Raw genomic sequence first — 19,639 nt, 5'->3', positions numbered from 1 at the left:
GAACTGATTTTTTTATTTTTTTTTTGCTATTGCTATTAGCCTTCCTCTGAGAAGGGCAGAATTTTTCATGTATTTTCTGCAGCTATACTAAGCAGCACATTAACACTGAAAGACATACACAGAAAGCAACAGTTTTCAAGGGATTCTGAACAAGGGCCCAGTATTACAGCAGGGAACATTCATAACTGCATAATTGATGATAACTGCTTTGAATACAAGTTTTGGAAACTATGAGGTAAGGTTTTAAGAACCAAGTTCAGAACAAGGAGACTAAGCTAAGAGATCTGGGAGCCCTAGAATCATATGGAAACAGACAGTTAACCTCCTCTCTTCAAAATAAATCACATACTATGCAGACTTCAGTATAACTGCTTTTATCATAAGAGCATAGATCCATGTTAGGCTTCAAGGAGTTAAAAAAACAAAAGGAGGAGTCAAGCACTTCTATTTAATTGCAAATAAAGCCTTCATGTGGACAATTTCAGTAACCCCATTAAGAAACAGCAGTATGAAAGCTCAGAAAAATCTTAGGTTTATGTTCATGGAGGGGTAAAGTAAGGAAAATGAAGGCTAAAGCCATGCTATAATGTAACATACTCAGAAAAAAATGAGAATTTTAACATTTTGATATCTCAAATATCACTAATTTCTAAGATCTCCCCTGAACCAGAGCTAACAGCAGTGCTGGAAGTAGTAAGATTTATCTGAGAATAGGCTTGTACGTTAGAAGGGCTGTCCCGTATGCATAATGAAACCAACATTAACTTATATTTCACATTTGACACACACAGAAGAACCTTTTCCTCCTCTCAGTTCACGATCAGCCTGGATTTTTGCTGTTTCTTGAGGACAATATAAATCCGTATGAGCATGTACTCTACCAGTGCATATGCAATGCAAATAATTTACCTCCTCAATAACCCTCATTTACGTAATCAGAAAACCCTTTGAAAGCCTATTTTAAACAAAAAGGATTTCTGATATTTTGGTTTTAAATCAATATTTCTACTTTAGCTTCTTGTGGAGGAAACTTTGAGCAGGTTTCCGTATGTGTGCATGGTACAGTCACTGCACAATCAACTTCAGCAAAACTTGCTACTGCTCTGCAAAGGAATGTGTTCTCCTAAATGCATTATGTTCCCAAGATAAAGTCTAAGACTTCTTAGAAATATACTCATAAGCATCTTACCTGTTTTGTCATTTGCCAGACACAGTCGATGAACTGAAGGAAAATGGGAGATCGGTCTGCATCAGCATGATCATCATCTCCATGTCCTACTCGCTGAAAGTCAAATCAAGCTTTTAATTTCAGTCTAGTATATTTATAGTACTGACCCAACACTTAAAAGCTCAGAAACTCTTAAATACGTTCCAGTGGTGGAATAAGACAGGCAAACTGCATACAAATTCCATAATGCTAACCCATATTTTTCAACTACTGAAAACACATTCCAATATTCACATGTATATGATTTTGCTGTTTAGCAGAGCTGGAATTACACTTGGTCAACAAAGTTGTGCCAGTTGTTCCCCCTCTTTTACTGCACAACCATTTATCCCTACGAGTGGGATCAAACTGGTAGGTATTTACTAAGACTGTACTGAAACAAAAACTATTCCATATCCACCTGCCACAACTACATGTCATTTCTCCTTAAACCATCTAGAGTCAGAGCCCACAAAACGTCATCATAGTTCATGTCATAATTCCCTTTTAGCCCATGTGTTAAATTACACTTCAACCTTAAATCAGGGTAATGGTTCCAGCAATGTTACCTTCTAGACACCTTAATTGTTTTCCTTCTTTCTCCATTCATAAGATTGTTAAGGATGAAGCAATGTGTTACAGTCTCTCTTCCTTACAAAAAAGCCATGTGATTTTTTTTAATCATTATGTTCAAGCCACTTCATGCTTATTTACTTTAGATTATCTCACACAGAGATACTTTATATTACCTCACACAGCGATTTCCTGTTAAAAACGAACAGGTCATAATTCTCTGATGTAATCACACCATTAAAGGAAGGACACCAGAGATAACTAAAATGCACCAGAGTACTACAAGAAAACATGCTATTCGAAATACAAGCTCTGAAATTGACAAACTCCATACAAAATCTTTCAGCTTACCATTGCAAATCGATGGCCAAAACTTATCCATTCTTTCTCTATGAGAACTTCAAACCCCTTGATAGTTCTGTAATAGCTGTCCAGCATAAGCATAGCTAGTGCTGTGAGCTGTGCAGTTCGATCCCAACCATCGCTGCAATGTACCACTACAGATGTTTTACCAGACTCAATTTTATCCGCAATTCTTACTGCCCCGGCAAGAAGCATCTTAAACAAACAAAAACCAAACATTAAATACAAACCAAAAGTCTACCCCACAAAAAGTTACATTTTATACTCTTAAGGTTAATATATATTAATGTTTCTTATTAATTACATAATCATCTGGATGACATTGCTTTAAATTGGAGGTTTCTGAACGGTGGTAGGCATAATCCAAGAGGTACGAGCCCTGTGTGCACTCTGTTGTCCAAGAGAGAGTTCTAACCAGCCTCCATTATTAGTAGCACACAGCAAAAGAATCTCCTCTAAATTTAATCTAAAATTCTGTACCATGATGAACAGACACAAACACTGTAACCTATTCCAAAGGCTGAAGGATCAGTGTTTTCAAAGTTCATTATCACAGTAATCAAGCACTCTTTCTTCCTCAGCTTTCAGTTTTCAACTACTGCCTTTAGAAAAAGGGACAAACCATCCAGCTAATCTAGATCAAAACACAACCCAAAGGAACCAGACACCCCTGGCTGCGAGCCTGTGTGATTACTTGGCGCATGAATCATACATTGTATTCAACCCATAAGTCAGTCATTAACAGCATGGATTCAGAAGCATGCTAGAGAGCAAAGGATAGAGATGGCACAGGACTGAAATCACCTGTGTCAACTTGTTAATCTCCTCCCCCACAAAAAAAACCCTCACTTGTTCTCTTAGGCTGCTCTGCAGTATTTTTAAAACAGCTGAATAATCTCCTATAAAGATTGGTCTCTATAACATGACCTATTACAGGACTGAAAAATATGTGAAAAAAACCCCAACCACTAGAATAGGACCACAAGAGAAATTTCCGTATTCCATTCCAACGTCAGAAAATGTAATCTTGCAAAATACTTGCATTTTCCCTTCCAAGGCATGTAAAAACATCTTCTGGGAAGTAGGAAAGCCAGCATCCACTGAAGAAGCTGTGTACAAGACCAATCTTGGAAGCTACTTCAAGAACCATACTTTAGAGACAATTTTCATTGATTAGGTCTTTCAGTGATAGCATCTTTTATGGTAAAACTGAAGGATGCCAGGATGGAAACAGCAGGAAAAAATACAAAAGCTTCTATGGGAGAGTAGAATCATAGAATAGTTAGGGTTGGAAAGGACCTTAAGATCACCTAGTTCCAAGCCCCCTGCCATGGGCAGGAATACCTCACGCTAAACCATGTCACCCAAGGCTCTGTCCAACCTGGCCTTGAACACTAGCAGGGATGGAGCATTCATAACTTCCCTGGGCAACCCATTCCGGTGACTCGCCACCTTTACAGTAAAGAACTACTTCCTTCTATCTAACCTAAACTTCCCCTGTTTAAGTTTTAACCTGTTCCCCCTTGTCCTATCACTACAGTCCCTAATGAAAGAGTCCCTCCCCAGCTTCCTTATAAGCCCCCTTCAGATACTCAAGGCTGATATGAGGTCTCCACGCAGCCTTCTCTTCTCCAGGCTGAACAGCCCCAACTTTCTCAGCCTGTCTTCATATGGGAGGTGCTCCAGCCCCTGATCATCCTCGTGGCCCTCCTCTGGACTTGTTCCAACAGTTCCTTTCTACGTTGAAGACACCAGAACTGCACACAATACTCCAAGTGAGGTCTCAAGAGAGCAGAGTAGAGGGGCAGGATCACCTCCTTCGACCTGCTGGTCACACTCCTTTTGATGCAGCCCAGGATACGGTTGGATTTCTGGGCTGCAAGCACACACTGAAGCCGGCTCATGTTCATTTTCTCATCAACCAACCCCCCCAAGTCCTTCTCCGCAGGGCTGCTCTTAATCTCTTCTCTGCCCAACCTTAGTTACAGAACTTTACTGCACTAAAAAAGTGCAAATACTAAAACCAGCTTGGTCTTCAGTAAAAGCAGAAAACTAATCTATATAACATACAAATAATCTACATAACATTTGGAAGGCCAGTGCAGGGACTGTGAGAATGAAGACCTTAGGTCCACTGTAGGACAGGATCAGGTTCAAGATCATCTTAAGAACCTGAATGTGCACAAGTCCATGGGACCTGATGAAATCCATCCGTGGGTCCTGAGGGAGCTGGCAAATGAAGTTGCTAAGCCACTGTCCATCATAATTGAAAAATCATGGCAGTCAGGTGAAGTTCCTGACGACTGGAAAAAGGGAAATATAACCTCCATTTTCAAGAAGGGGAAAATGAAAGACCCAGGGAATTACAGACCAGTCAGTCTCACCTCTGTGCCTGGCAAAATCTTCGAGCAGATACTTCTGGGAAAGCATGCTAAGGCACATGAAAAACAACAAGGCGGTTGGTGACAGCCAGCATGGCTTCACTAAGGGGAAATCCTGCCTGACCAATTTGGTGGCCTTCTACAATGGGGCTAAGGAACTGATCAACAGTGGTAGAGTAGTTGACGTCATCTACCTGGACTTGTGCAAAGCGTTTGACGCTGTCCCACATGACATCCTTGTCTCTAAATTGAAGAGACATCAATTTGATAGGTGGACCACTAGGTGGATAAAGAACTGGCTGGATGGCCACACACAAAGAATTGTGGTCAATGGCTCAATGTCCAGCTGGAGACCAGTAACGAGTGGTGTCCCTCAGGGATTGGTGTTGGGACCGGCCTTGTTCAACATCCTTATCAGTGACATGCACAGTGGGATTGAGTGCAAGTTTGCCAGTGACACCAGGCTGTGTGGTTGATAGGCTGGAGGGAAGGAATGCCATTCAGAAGGACCCTGACACGCTTATGAGGTGGGCTGATGCCAACCTTATAAAGTCCAACCAAGCCAAGTGCAAGGTCCTATGCCTGGGTTGGGCAACCCCAGGCACAGCTACAGAGGCAGAGAAGAGATTCAGAGCAGCCCGGCGGAGAAGGACTTGGGGGGGTTGGTTGATGAGAAAATGAACATGAACCAGCTTCAGTGCGCTCTCGCAGCCCAGAAAGCCAACCATATCCTGGGCTGCATCAAGAGGAGTGTGACCAGCAGGTCAAAGGATCCTGCCCCTCTACTCTGCTCTCTTGAGACCTCACTTGGAGTATTGTGTGCAGTTCTGGTGTCTTCAACATAAGAAGAACATTGAGCTGTTGGAACAAGTCCAGAGGTGGGCCATGAAGATAATCAGGGGGCTGAAGCACCTTCCATATGAGGACAGGCTGAGAAAGCTGGGGCTGTTCAGCCTGGAGAAGATAAGGCAAACAAGTGATTCTTGGTTAAAAGCACAGGGAGATACTATCAATACTGCCAACACAGTAGTGGCATCTTGCAAGAAATCAGGACACAGTTTGTGCTGTCAAGACATATTTGTTAAGTATCACATTAAGGGACACATCCATGAAGAATGTTATGTGTGTGTCAACTCTTTAAAATAATTTAAATGAAATTTAAAATGGCATGATATTGTCATCTGTGCAACAATGGCATCAAGGTCCACTTCAGACAGGCCCAAGCCCAGGAACCCCTCTGAAGTCAAAGACTTCAATGTCTTCAGAGGTGACCACCGGCCCAAACAACTCCACTTTTTAAAACAGATTATCTCATTAAATGCCAGGCTCATCAGAAAAGGTTTCCAGATACTCTGATTCCCAAAGCTATTTGAAATAGTCCATCTTCAAGAGAATAAAAACATTAAACTGTCCCAAAAGATCATTAAATTTGTTTAATTCTTAATTTAGCATTTGCTCCCTCTACTGGCTCTCCTGCAGCAGATAGCAAGCACTAGTTAATAGAAGAGTAAAACTAATGAACGATCCCAAACATGTTTTGCATGAGTGACATTTGAGCGAGTTGCTAATAAAACAAATTCCACCCATCCATATTCATCATAAACAGAAGAGTGGATGTGATAATGAAATATTTCAGAGGTCAGTGAAATAGAGTGTAAAACTGAGTATGGTAGTGATTTATTTTAATATTATGTTAAATAATAGAGCAGATTATAAGCCAGTAGAGTGCTGACTACAAACAGGCTGTGAACATGTAGGTGCCTAGCACAAGAACACCAACATTGCATTGAAGGAGGGAAGGGTGAGAAAGACTGCAGGATTTACAGTCAAGGCCTTCTGGCAGTTGTTCAAATAGAATCTGAAGTTCCCAGGGCATTCTTCCAAAACGCAGGGATAACCCTGGACTGCTCACAAACATTCCCTCTCAAGAAAATAAAACATTGTCCAACAATAAATACAACACTGTGCTATTAGGAATTAACTCATTACCTACCAATACATAAAACTGGAAACACAAAGTTATTACAGAATGCTTATTAAAAATTAAGGGGTTTTAAGATGATTACCCTGATGAAAGCAGTGCTTAAATCTAGACATTATTCTATTAATATTTTCAGAGATGCAAGTTAAAAACATGGTTTAAAAACACAACTGATTTTTCATATCAAAAGTATTTTACCCTTATATATTCCAGCCAATGTGTGGAGTCCACATTTGATAACCACCGAGTCTCATCAATAGTAGGATAAACTATTTCTTTAAGTTTACGCAGGGATTCTCTCATCACATGTATATTATGAATTTCCAGAAAGACTAGCTCTGCATTTGGATAGGCACTTTCACTTTCATATCCTCCACCTTTAGCCTGTCATTCAAAAAGTAAAAACAGATGAAGAAAAGAACACGTATAGGATTTCAGTATAAGGTTGAGAGTTATTCTGGTCAGGTTTCAGGATTTCCTGAAACACGATTATTTTAGCTAATAAAAACATATTGTTGGCTTTTGTTTTTCTAAGAAGCACTAGACTATTTCTTTTAGATGAAAGAAATTCTAATTGTAAGAGGTTACATATGATAATACATCCATTGTCATGGTTTAAGCCCAGCCAGTAACTTAGAACAATGCAGCCACTCACTCACTCTCCCTCCGGGTCCCGGAGGGATGGGGAGAAGAATCGAAAGAATGTAAGGGTTGAGATAAGAACAGTCCAGTAACTAAGGTATAACACAAACCACCACTACTACGACCAATAATAACAATGATAAGGGAAATAACATGAAGAAAAGGAAAAGAAAACAATAAATGCATCACAAGTGATGCACAATACAATTGCTCACCACCCGCCGACCGATACCCAGCCTGACCCAAGCAGCAATCTGGGCCTTCAGGGTAACTCTCCCCAGATTATATACTGGGCATGACATGCTGTGGTATGGAATACCCCTTTGGCTAGTTTGGGTCAGGTGTCCTGTCTCTGCTGCCTCCTGGCTTCCCATGCCCCTCTTCACTGGCAGAACATAAGACTGAAAAGTCCTTGATCGGAGTAAGCGTTACTTAGCAACAGCTAAAAACATCAGTGTGTTGTCAGCATTGTTCTCAGGCTAAAGTTGAAAAACCAGCACTGCACCAGCTACTAGGAAGCAGAAAACTAACTGCTACTACTGAAACCTTTGGTCTTTTCTAGGCTTTACCACATCATCTTTTAGCTACGTCTTCATGCTGCTTTCAGTTCCTGCCAGCCCTTCCAAAATTCTACAAGCAGCTTACTTTCCTTTCCATGCCCTTTTTAGAGACCCATTTTCATCTCTTTTCAACATCAAGCTCGCCTCATTCTCATCTCTTACTCAATCTTTAGCCTTGTAATAAAGACAGAACTACTAATGTTAGTTATGATACGAACTTACCTTGTTCGTGTCTGCAACACTATTCTGTCTGGCATCAAAGATGATCAGTTTATGTGACTGAGCATTGGCATCCATTATCGTTTGTAAATACTTTTCATCTTCTTTGCAACGTTTATCATTTGGGCCGACTGATGGCTGACTGCATCGTGTTATTGTTGCTTGGCTCTCAGGATGAATCCAGGATAACACCTGGTAGAAAAGAAATTTATTTTAGTTTACTATACTACTATAAAAGCAGTAGACCAGAGTGCAATTAGACAATTATACTGCCTACATGTTACTTCCTGGCAAATCAATAAATGCAAATTTAAGGACAAACTGATGCATAACCATACTGACAGCACACTAGCACTGCTAATCCCAGATCTCAGCTTGAAATGCAAAGTGATTCTAAACATCTTAGCTTTTATTTCTAATAAAAGTTAAGCCTGTATTGCACCTTACTAATTAGAAAAACAAACAAACAAAAACCAACCAACTAATCTAACAAAGGAACGTAAGACAAACAAGAAAACCCCTCTAGAAACAACGGAAAACAAAAAACCTCTTCTATGTGGAAGTCTACGAACCTGTACACTACACTGGTAAGCAGATCTTATATATTCAAAGTTGTTCTTATGTTACCTGCAAAACTTGTCTAATTCTCAATAAAACTGCTATGATGGTAATATTCCACACCAAATCAGAACACAAGCTAACATGTGAATTAACACCAGATCCCATTGTGGCTTAGAAGCATTAATTCCAAACAAAAATTTATTATATGACACAATAACCAAGCAATTAGATCCACATTTCAACACTGCAGTTGTTCTCTTCAGTTATAAACCCATCAAGCCTAATCCCTAATTATTCTTTCTTTGCTCCCTCCCTCACTGCTTCAGGAAGGAAGCCAACCCACTGTTATTAAAAACAATAATAAAAAAAACCCTTAAAAGAAGTCCAATAATTTCTTATAAGTTACAAATTTGTAAAGTACTTATACCTCCTTGTAGCAGTTTCACTTACTGGAACTCTGCCTTTTGCTCTAAATGCTGCCACTTTTGAGAGGTCATCATCCTTTACACTGGTTGGCACAACAAGAATAGCAGGATATGTATCACAAAGCTCATAGGTGCTGTTAATTTTGGATATTTTCCAACTCTCATTGGGCAAGCCCTGTATAAAAGCAAAACATTTTTGTGCTTTTCAGGTTTGACCTTTACATATGAATTTGGGGCAATGAATATTTTTATAGGCTGCATACTTTTTAAAAAAGGAGTGTAACCACATTTTTCTTTTAAATAAGTTAAAAAAATGTAAGTCTCCAGATTGAACCATAAACCAAAAGACCAAAAGTCTTTCCTATTTACTATCTTTAAAACTTATATGTGAAATAACCAATTGAATGGGTGGCATGCTCAGGTAAAAAGTGACCATGTAGTGAAACAAAAATACTTTTGCAGCTATCAAACTGTAGATCCACAATGACAAACAACAGTTATTCTTCTGTTTGATGCTTATTCAAATGCAGGTTTTTATAAAGTCCGTATTTTCTAGAAAGAGCACTTGGAAAACGTGGATTTAAGAATGCATGTTAAGATAGACCAATTTGCTCAGGTACTCAGCACATGTTACTTCCACCAACTTCAGCAGGCACTCCGCACTCTCAGTGTCACTTGCATTTCATTATCTAAACAGGAGATCTAGATAGTGTGTGTATGTAAACGGAGCTGAAAACTTTGAGTTCCCTTTAGTATTTTTTTCTTGTTTAAATGTGTCTGGGGGAGATGGAGAAAAAATAATACACTAAGTACTTCTATAACTTACCTGCCTCTTATATTCCACAATTGGATCATACACTTTCCAGCCATTAACAGCAAACTTTTCTTTATAGCTAAATGCAAAAAGAGGCTACGGACAACAAAGCAAAGGCATAAATTACTGTCTGATGGGCTGTATGCACAAAAAGTTCTAAAAGAGCGAACCTTCAAATATTTCAAATGTAACACTTCAAAAACTCTTTTAACAGAAAAACATGAAACCTTCAGTCAAGACTGGAAAACACTGTGCTAGAAAGAAAATGAAACACCATTTCCTCCTTCAAGTACACGCCATATAATTAACAAAATCAAGAACAAAATCAAGATAGGAAATACAGAGACCTGAAGTTACTTGCCTGTGATCATACATCAACGGCAAAGCCAGGATGAGGACCTTGGTCTCCTACCTCTCAATTAGTTCCACACCCATACAAGCAAATGAAATAGCATTCTGCAGCTAATTAATAACAAGACTAATTGTACTTATTTGTTATTTTCAACAGAACTTCCAGACTGAATTATCTGCTGCAGAAAATAGGGATCAATGCATATATATTTTTAATCAGCTACATTAGGCAAATGCAACAACAGTTATGTGCACGTTAACTAACTTCACTGCTAGCAGGACACAACATAATGTTCTAAGAATTAATGCAACAAGGAAACAAGGACAGAGTAGCTTGGTGCTCTGTAACAGATTTTATGAATCAACATTTCTATTGTTGTTATACAGCCCTTTATTTCCCCACCTATGTTTTCCAAAAAGATGATGGCCAGCGACAGCCTGCTCTACATCTTAAGACTTACCAGCCCATTAGAAACAGGAAATGCACGTGTTACAAGGTTTTCAAAGATCTCTAATCTGTTCTGCTCTTCCTGTTTATAGGCCAGCCGCAAATTTCTCATATCCTGTCAAAAATAAGTTACACTATTTTACTCTATGGAAAAAACAAAGGCAGTTATAAGAAATTTCACTGAAGGAAGGCATATGTAGCACTAAGACACTGACATCATCTAATCCACATTAGAACAGAGTTCTGTATTTGTATCATAATTGGAGTAGCTAGATATAAAAATAGCCACTTTTCCTTTGAATTCACTCTTGAGACAAAAGGCAGAAGTATTTAAGACTGCAAGTACCATAAGAGGAATTGAAATATATTATCTAGATGAAGCAGGGTTCAAATACAGGGAACTGAACAGACAGAAAAATAGCACATGTGCATGCAGATTCCTCTTACAGGAAAATGAGATGAAAATACTTCAATATGAATAAATCTCTAACACACCATACCTTGCAAACTATTTCTATACCACATGAGTTGTCTCCGTGGCTCTGTACTCCAATTTTTTCAACTCTACTTATGACTCCAAGGGGAACATCAACAACAAAAGGTGGATCCTGAAATTTGTAAAGCAATTTTGTTACACAATAGGAGGAACACAAACTAATATTGCTCACATATGTTTCTTCAGAGTCAACTACAATTCCCATTTAACACATTCACTTACACCAAACTTAACGTTTTCTGAAATCTACCTCAGCAACAGTCCTATGTGAAACAATATGCAGATAAATAGTGAAGTCTTACCCTTTCAACACTTTTGATATACATTCTGAAGTCCGTCACTGTTAGAGTACCACTGACTGCTCCCATAAATGGACAGATATACATAACATCTTTAGCTGGAAAACAGACCAATTAAAGCTTTGTTTTACTATTACAAGCATTTCTTCCATAAAAGTCTATTTCCATTTAAAAATAGCAAGATTTTAGCAGTTCAGTAAAATTTTGATGCTTGACCTCTACAGTAAAGCCTACTTTTCAGATGCTGTCAGGACTGAGAGCTGTCTTCAGCTCAGTGGTGAAAACAATCAAATTCCTTAGTCCCATGGCTGGCTCAGGAACTGGGGCAGGGCTTAGCTAGCATGGGCTGCAGTAAAGGCATGCAGGTAACAAAGCACCCTGCTGGTATTCTTAGCTTTGGGTGGCTCTGGTCCCTGCTCTGAGGTGTAAAGCACCCACAGTCACCTCAGACCATCCAATTACTCATCTGCACACAACTGACTTCCACCTAATTCAATTACAGCCCCATATCTTCATCTTCACTTTTATTTGAAAGAGCTAGTATTCTTTTCCAGCCAAGTATTGTACTGCTAACACACTCTGCTGTCACAGGTCAAAGTGAAATAAATCTCATTAAGAACTAGAAATTAAGTTTTCTATAGCTTCATCTTCTTTGCTATTACAGTTCTGAAGCTTTCAAATCTATGAAGTATCCTTGGCATTCCCAGACAGGAATACAACCCCATACACACATATGGAACAAACTAACCCTTGAAAAAGCTTATTTAACTACATGGAGCAAGCCATCCTCTGGAACCAATTTTTCCTTCCTACATTGGGATTTGAAAGACAAAAGAAATCCACACCAAATCAGCTAATCTAAAGTGGCATTAAATTAAAATATCAAAAGTCAAAAGGAAACAATATTCTGGTTTTAAATAAATAAACTAGTGATTTAACAGTATTCAGTGTAGGACTCAGTAGTATGCTTACCAATAACTTTGATTGATTCTCCAGGAAAAAGTGGAGCCTCTTCCATCTGTGCTAGTTTGTTTCCATCCCGCAGTGCCTGGCAGAAATCCAAACCCATGAGTAAATCTCACTTCCCATCTGTACTACATCAATACATTTTGATGCAAAGTGCTTTTACTACCAGATTACTGGAACACAAGAAGTGTGTCTTTTTTTACAAGGCACAACTGTATTAAATGGTACCATAGTAAAAAAAACCAACAACCACAAACACGACACTTGCTATTATAACTATTACACAGGCACACATGTTAGTAACATATCAGTAATGAAGCATTTATGCAACAAGTAGTTTCACATGCTAGATACATATAGCATACAAAAACATGAACAATGAGATCAGCCCAAATTTATAATTAAGTTGTTAGTCTTTTACTAAATGCAGGTATTATTTGGGGTATTTTATCTACTTGAGAACATTTTAAAGCTTATGTTAATTTTTTTATATTTTTAATGTTGTTTATTTGAGTATTTTCATCTGAGAGAATTTTATGGTAGAAGCTTTATTTGTTTAATATTCTAACTTTGTATTTTTCATAGGAGTAAGTCAGAAGCACTCCATGATGCTCTGTTTCAATCAATACTCTATTGAGACTGCCACAGGTTAAGGAAGAGGTCCATTATAAGAATTTTGGATCCAGAAGGTCAGCTTAAAGAATGAAGTAATAATGAAATATAGAAGAATAATTAGCAATTTTAAAATAAGAGCTAGTTCCATAAATTTTCATTTAGGTAAATTGCTTCATTCCTGGATGATACAGGATTGAACCTTTGGGTCCTCCATTGGCAGCTAAGATTTACAACGCATTAAAGATTTTAATTAAGAAAAAAAGGGTTTACAGGACTTTTAAGGACCATGTGAGAAAGTGATCTCTCTCAGGTCAACGTGATGACATATTAGGGTTTCAAATTTTACATCCTAAAGTAAGAATAAATATAATGGACTACATTAATAACTCTTACACCACAGGTCAGATTTACATTCAAGTAATTGGTACGATCCGTCTGCCTCCAAGAAACTACCCCAAGTCCACGTTAATAAATAATTTCTGAAGATATTTAAATTGATCTCTGGCTTTAGATTTTCTTCTAAACTAACAAAATTTTACATTCAGCACCCTATCACGAGAGTTGACATTTAGAGAATCAGCCAATACTTGAAGATTTAGAAGGATGAATGCGATCTCTCAGGTAGGGTTTTACGTGCAGTATTACATTTTAGACTACTTGACATTCCACGAAAACCCTACCTAGCATGTAACCAGTTAGCATACTAAAGGCTTTCTATGGATTCTCCTGCATGAAAAAGATCTCTATGTAATCTACAAGTACTAATATATAGTACCTTGCTACACAGTTAATGAATGAAAGATGAGTAAAACTTGCCACCTGATCAGGTTCTGCTTCAGAATGATAGCCATTGTGTCCATCCTGAATCTCCTGCATTGCATGAGGCAGCAGTAGGGCAAGAAAGAAGTAACAGGAAAAAACATGCAGACAACAGGTGAAAGGACAGAATCTTTTCTTTCCTTTTTCCCTTTTTTTACTTTCCTTAAAAAGACAGCATATACTTTAACTCGAGTTTAGCTATTCAAAATCTTCTACTCCTGGCACAGACTGCTTTCCACAGAAAGGAATCCAAGCTGTTAGCACTATCCTTTTGATGTTATTTGGCACAGCACAAAAAGAAAAATACACTCCCTTTTTCACCAAAGAGTCAGTGCTGGTAGGTAAGAACATAAAAGCATGTACTGTCTTTTTAAGACAAACAACCTCATAGTGAAGAAACTGAATTCAAAGTATGCCACATGCTTATCAATAGAAGAAACTGAGTACAGCTTGCAATTGTAGCATTAAGGGAAAACTCATGCAATCTTTTAAGGAAAACATAGGTTGACATCAAAGAAAAGTATCTCAACAAATTAGAAAATGCTCCACTGTACAAAACATGTTTTAATTGAACTTCCAGTTTCATGGTTTCACATATACTTCCAGCAACTTCTGTGTTGTTGCTGAAAATCTAGTAAATTTACCCAAAATTATTCTTCATAGCAAAATATGCAAACAATTCACATTTTTGTGTCAATTTGGCATCATGTTGTCAGGAAATCCTGAATATTAATTAAATCTCTTTAATAAATGTAAGGTCCTTGTGTACTCCAGAGAGTCACAGGTCATAGGGTCATATGAAGGAATTGTTTTAATATATTCAGCCAAAATTGGTCTTCTGTCTTGTTTATTAACTGGAGAGAGGTTGTACTCATGATAGTCTATTATTCCCCCTTCAGATGCAAAGAACTTCTCACTTGATAGACGGCAAAACTAGCCTCAGTCGAAATTTACAAATGTTTGCTAAAGTCAATTTTTCTTTCTACAGAACCTCTAAAAAAAAAGGAAAATTTGAAGGCAGGCCTACAGATATCTTCAGATAATTTGAACTCTACAAGAGTTTAGAAATTAACTAAAAAATCTTTTAAAATTATAAAGAACTCCTAACATTTATGTTTTGGTGGAATACTGTTCCATAGAAATTACTTAAATTTCAAATCATAAAAACCTCGTTTCTGAAATTAAAGCAAAGCAGATATTGTGATCTCTGGAAGAAAACCAGAAAGACAACCGGCAATTACACCAGAAGATTTTAAATAAATGAAAGATAAAGAAGCATAGCAGACCCTTCAAAGACAAAAGCCTTTACAAAGAACTATGAAAAAACAGAATGAAAACAATCAATTTTTGTTACTCAACCCAGACCAATTATTTCTATTTAAAAATAAAATAAAGAATCAACTTGTATGTTTGTATGATTGCACTAAACACATCATTTTCAAATATGTAAACAACAGAAGAGAAAAAGAAATCATTCAGACTTCATCTCTTGGTTTGAGATGGAACAAGAGGTCTTTGTTTGAATATAAGTGTTAGACACATTTCATGAACAATGTCAGAACACTATCCAGATCATTTCCCACTCCATAAATGTTACTAAGAGAGAAGGACAGGAAAACAAGGCATGTCCTTTTTCTCTCTCCAGTGAACAATAGGCAAGACCCAGTTTCAAAATTATTAAAAAGATGCAAGTCACTGCATTCGTGTCTAAGTTCAAACTTAACTTTCGATTGTATTATAAGGGTGGTAACAATTAAAGCAAAACAGGTACAAAGGCAAGCAAGAATTGGTATCTTATTTAAATATGATAGACAAAGACATAATGCTTTTACCACTAATATTCTTTAGCATAGATAACACGTTAGAGCTGCTAACACAGCACTCTGTAGTCCGAAGCATGTAAGCCTCAGCTGCAAGCATCCATTTTGTCAAAATTAATGTAATAAAACTGAAGTTAGTGTTACACATTCAAAACATAATTTAAAAATACTGCTCTCTTACACATTGACTTTTATTGCTCATGAAAACATTGTAATGTATATAAAGCATTTCTATGGCAAAGAAGCTCTTGCACTGCATAGCAAAATGGTCTGACTGGTTCATAAAAACCATTAATGAAGTAAAGAAGAACGCTTGACACACCAAGATCTCACACAGCACAAAAGACAAACAGGTAGGAGGCCGTTTTACTGTTAGCCAAAGGTAATCTTACCCGTATAACAGGCCTCCTGTACACCTGTTAGTTAAAATATAAAAGGTTATCCAACAAATCACACAGATTTGATTTGTTAAATATATCATTTAAGTTCATCAGATTTTTCAGAAGAACCTTGCTTCCAAACATTTTAATTATAGCTGGATTTTGAAAGAATGAAACAGATCTAGTAGCTCTCATTTGCAGAATTGTTTTGGTCTACAAACAATCTTGCCACTTCATTTTAGTGATGCAACAAATGCCAAGTTCTTTTGAAACTTTTATTACTAATCACTATTTTATCCAGTTACAACGCAATACTGTGAGAAGAGAAGAAAGAGCCTGGTAATCCTAGGTGGAAGACAATGAGCTTGCAATAGCAACCTTGAAGTACAATCAAGTACAAGTACAATCATTTAGATTCAAATGGCAAAACAAGGAAGCATCAGCTCTTCTCAACTTATTTCTGAAGGTGTCTATGCTCAGCTACTATAATCTAAGTAATTTTCATTTACATGAACCCCTCATTGAAGAATACTCTCCAGGCAGAGATTATGTCAGAGAAGACATACACAGCAGAGCTCAGCGAAATCATGCTGCTGAAGGGTTTAGCAAGCAAGAGCTTGCTTGGTGCTCTCCAGTTTTGACCATTTCATTTGCAGCCCCTTTGCTTGTATCTTCACTCTCCCCTAAATTACATTCTGATAAGGAAGGTTAAACAAAGTAACATGTGTAACACCACTAGATACAAGAATTGATATATTTGCCTGGTTTTTGAAACATATTGATTGAAACATAAAAAAAAAAAAAAAGAAAAAGATGAAAGAATGGATAAAGCTGTGAGTTCCTGGTAAATCCAGCAGAAAGCAACAGAACTGCCTGAACCAGTTCCAGAAACACACACACATCTGGCCCTACCTGAATGTTCTGTGTTGTTGTAAGAGTCTCTAAATGCAGCAATTCAAGGTAAACAAAGGTAATGAATACCCAGAAAATTGATCAGTGAACATCAAAAGAGAAAGATGTCTCAAAGGAAAACTGAGTTATAAATGGGCATTACCTTTTACACGTGAATTCCACATTAATAATGAATAAACCCAGCCTGCCAGTGGTACTGACTAAGCAACTAACTCTTGCAGAAGATAAGCGCAAAGGAAACCTTCTCCTAAAGCATGGACACCAGTTCACAAGATACTAGGCCTGAATGTAACTAAAGGTATTCTAGGATAAAAAATTCCATCATGTTATACACAAATATGGGATTCCAAATCACTGCAATGCAACGATGCCAAATACAATTTATACACCAAATTCTGAATACTACCAGGTTTGTTTTTTCTTATTTCATTTTATGAAAGAGAATGATGTAGAATTTAATTAGGTCTTGAAAGACTTATTCCTGTTAAATAACGCCCAAGAGGACTTTGGTATAGAGAAGGATGTTACTTAGAATTCAAAAGTGCTCTTTATACCAGAGGCATGTGTTCTAACTCAGAGATTAAAACTGAACACCAAGCTTACATACTTGGATTTTACTAAAATGAAATCCTTGATCTACAGGGCAAATACAACATTGACAGCTGTTATGCAAGGCTTCCCACAATGTTTCAGCAAAGATGTTAGCCTTGACCGAAAGTAAGCATCTGCAATTCAGCTGCCATAGTATGGAAGAGCTACACTTTCTTATAAGCATAAACTGCTGACTGTGCCAATAGTGTGAAACTCTGTGAAGGTGAATTTTTAAGTAGGCTACAGCCAAAAAACATTTTGTGGATTCATCTTCAGGCCTGGGCTGAACCTGACTTTCTGTCACAGAATCTAAAATACACTGGTTCTGCACAACAAACTTAATAAATCACAAAGCATGTTAGAAAATAATTTAAAATCTAATAAAAAACAAGCAATAAACAAAAAGATAAAAATCTTCACTTGGCCATTTTAAATAAAGACCATGAGAGCATTTCAAATCTGGAAAGAAAAAAGGATCTAGATAGCTGAAGCCTGGGTTTCTGAAAGAGACTTGAAACAAAGCTGACTTCTGTCAATTTGTAAGAGAAGGAAAACTGCATATGTTCCACTCCTGATATTCAGTTGGCTGGCTACATATAGGAAACAGCAAATGAACGTGAAGGAACTGGGGTAAAAAAAGCGTAATAGAACCTAACAGGTAAACCATACTATGCAATCATTACCTTTGTGATAAAAATGTTGCTAGGAGGGAACGAAAAACGTGATTTTTTGTTTGTTTGTTTGGTGCTAAACCTTCTCTGGTGAAACCCAATGAAAAATAATAGTAATTTCTGCCCTTTACATGGTAACAAAGACATCTGTGTTCTTTATTGTGAAATCTGGAAAGCTCAATTCTGTACTCTGAATGACACACACTAGAAACACTTTCAAACCTTTAACTATTAATTTACTATTTTTTTATTAAATGTAGTAATCAAAAGAAAAGAGAAATCACTTTTGGCATTTTATTCAAAACATTGGCTTTTAATTTCCCTTTCACCTCTCAATTTTTATTCCACAGACTTCAATGCCACTATTCTAAATACAGAGAGAAACACAAAGCAGATTCAAAAGACTCCTACACATAGTGAGATGTTTCTAGTTCTGAAACATTCAGTGACAGCTTAAGTACTTACCACCTGATAATCAAGGTAGCAAAGATTTTCCTGATCATTCACTCTTTTCTCTTAAATAAATCAATGCATTCTGCAAGTCACTTACCCTGTAGTCCCTGGACATGCCTTCTGATGGGACAGACCCAGAAATCTGACTAGAAATGGTCGCAGCTATCAGCTGTTTACACCATTCCACATGGGATCCAGTTGGGCTGCAAAACCAGAATATTTCAAATCAGTTAGCAGTAATTCAAAACATATATTGAGAACAGCAAAGCAACTGAGCACATCCAGAAAACAAGACCATAAATGATCACTAATATCATGAAAAGTAGCTTGCTTTATAGGCAGAATGCAACTGTTTGGCTGATCAAATCAGGGAAGAGAATTTTACTAGATTTTATCAGAGATGTTGAGCTGCCAGTAGGTTAAAAGCAAGGATAGGGTCCTAGGAACTTCTAAAAATGTTGGTTCCCTTATCCAGTGTAATTTTTGTCATCATTCACAGATTTTTTTTCTCAAAGCCATCCATTGAATGAATTTGGTCAAGTAATAGGAAACTCCTTACACTTTCCTGATTTCCTGGTTATTCAGTAAATCCTCAAAATTAAATTACCCCATGCTAGTATTTAAAAATTTCAACTAAGTTAGTGTTGTATTCTATATCAATATTAAATGTAGAAAATACATGTTTTCTAATGTGTAACTTCTAGTTAGGCATTTTTTTTCCTACTCATAAAATAATCTCTGAATAATCTTCAGACAGGCCTTCCCATGCCACAGTAAGGAATTCTGCAGCACACCATGTTTATAAGAACCCTTTAGGGACAAAGCATCTGAACAGCAGAATAGCACTAAACCCAGGATGATGGTCTTGAGAACAGCCTCCTGAACTAGTGCTACTCACAAATAACATAGTATTGAGAGCAAGAAGCAACTACAGTTTATTGCCAGCCACTTTGAAATGCACTAGGTCTGCTTCAAGAAACACCAGTATCTGACGGAAAACTGGGAATGCCAGAGGGAACTGTTCCCTGAGTGCTGGGGCAGCCACAAGCTTAGCTAAGTGCCAGTTCTTCGAACAGTTAATCTGGGCTCTTC

General features: G+C 37.5%; 1 protein-coding gene across 4 annotated transcripts in view; it reads right to left on the bottom strand.

The window, feature by feature from the left end:
- MTMR1 (myotubularin related protein 1) overlaps window positions 1-19,639 on the bottom strand; it is a 41,665-nt gene that overhangs the window by 20,018 nt on the left and 2,008 nt on the right. Inside the window, exons 2-14 of one of the 4 annotated variants that reach the window (XM_061357996.1) lie at window positions 18,645-18,750; window positions 15,933-15,956; window positions 13,721-13,771; window positions 12,293-12,368; window positions 11,324-11,418; window positions 11,026-11,133; window positions 10,539-10,640; window positions 9,739-9,822; window positions 8,938-9,087; window positions 7,930-8,118; window positions 6,704-6,889; window positions 2,132-2,338; window positions 1,190-1,282 (exon numbers count right to left, since the gene is read on the bottom strand). In XM_061357996.1, coding sequence (XP_061213980.1) covers window positions 1,190-1,282; window positions 2,132-2,338; window positions 6,704-6,889; window positions 7,930-8,118; window positions 8,938-9,087; window positions 9,739-9,822; window positions 10,539-10,640; window positions 11,026-11,133; window positions 11,324-11,418; window positions 12,293-12,368; window positions 13,721-13,771; window positions 15,933-15,956; window positions 18,645-18,750 — 1,471 coding nt within the window. The remainder of the gene's footprint in view (window positions 1-1,189; window positions 1,283-2,131; window positions 2,339-6,703; window positions 6,890-7,929; window positions 8,119-8,937; window positions 9,088-9,738; window positions 9,823-10,538; window positions 10,641-11,025; window positions 11,134-11,323; window positions 11,419-12,292; window positions 12,369-13,720; window positions 13,772-15,932; window positions 15,957-18,644; window positions 18,751-19,639) is intronic. The other 3 variants (XM_061357998.1, XM_061357997.1, XM_061357999.1) reach the window with 3 other exon arrangements.

Source organism: Neopsephotus bourkii, unplaced genomic scaffold (genome assembly GCF_033783945.1).
Source record: "Neopsephotus bourkii isolate Nb327-2 ecotype Australia unplaced genomic scaffold, CSIRO-AGI_Nbou_v1 NB_936, whole genome shotgun sequence".
NCBI lineage: Eukaryota > Metazoa > Chordata > Aves > Psittaciformes > Psittacidae > Neopsephotus > Neopsephotus bourkii.
Note: the sequence above shows the minus strand (reverse complement) of the source record. Positions and strands in the feature narration are given on the sequence as shown.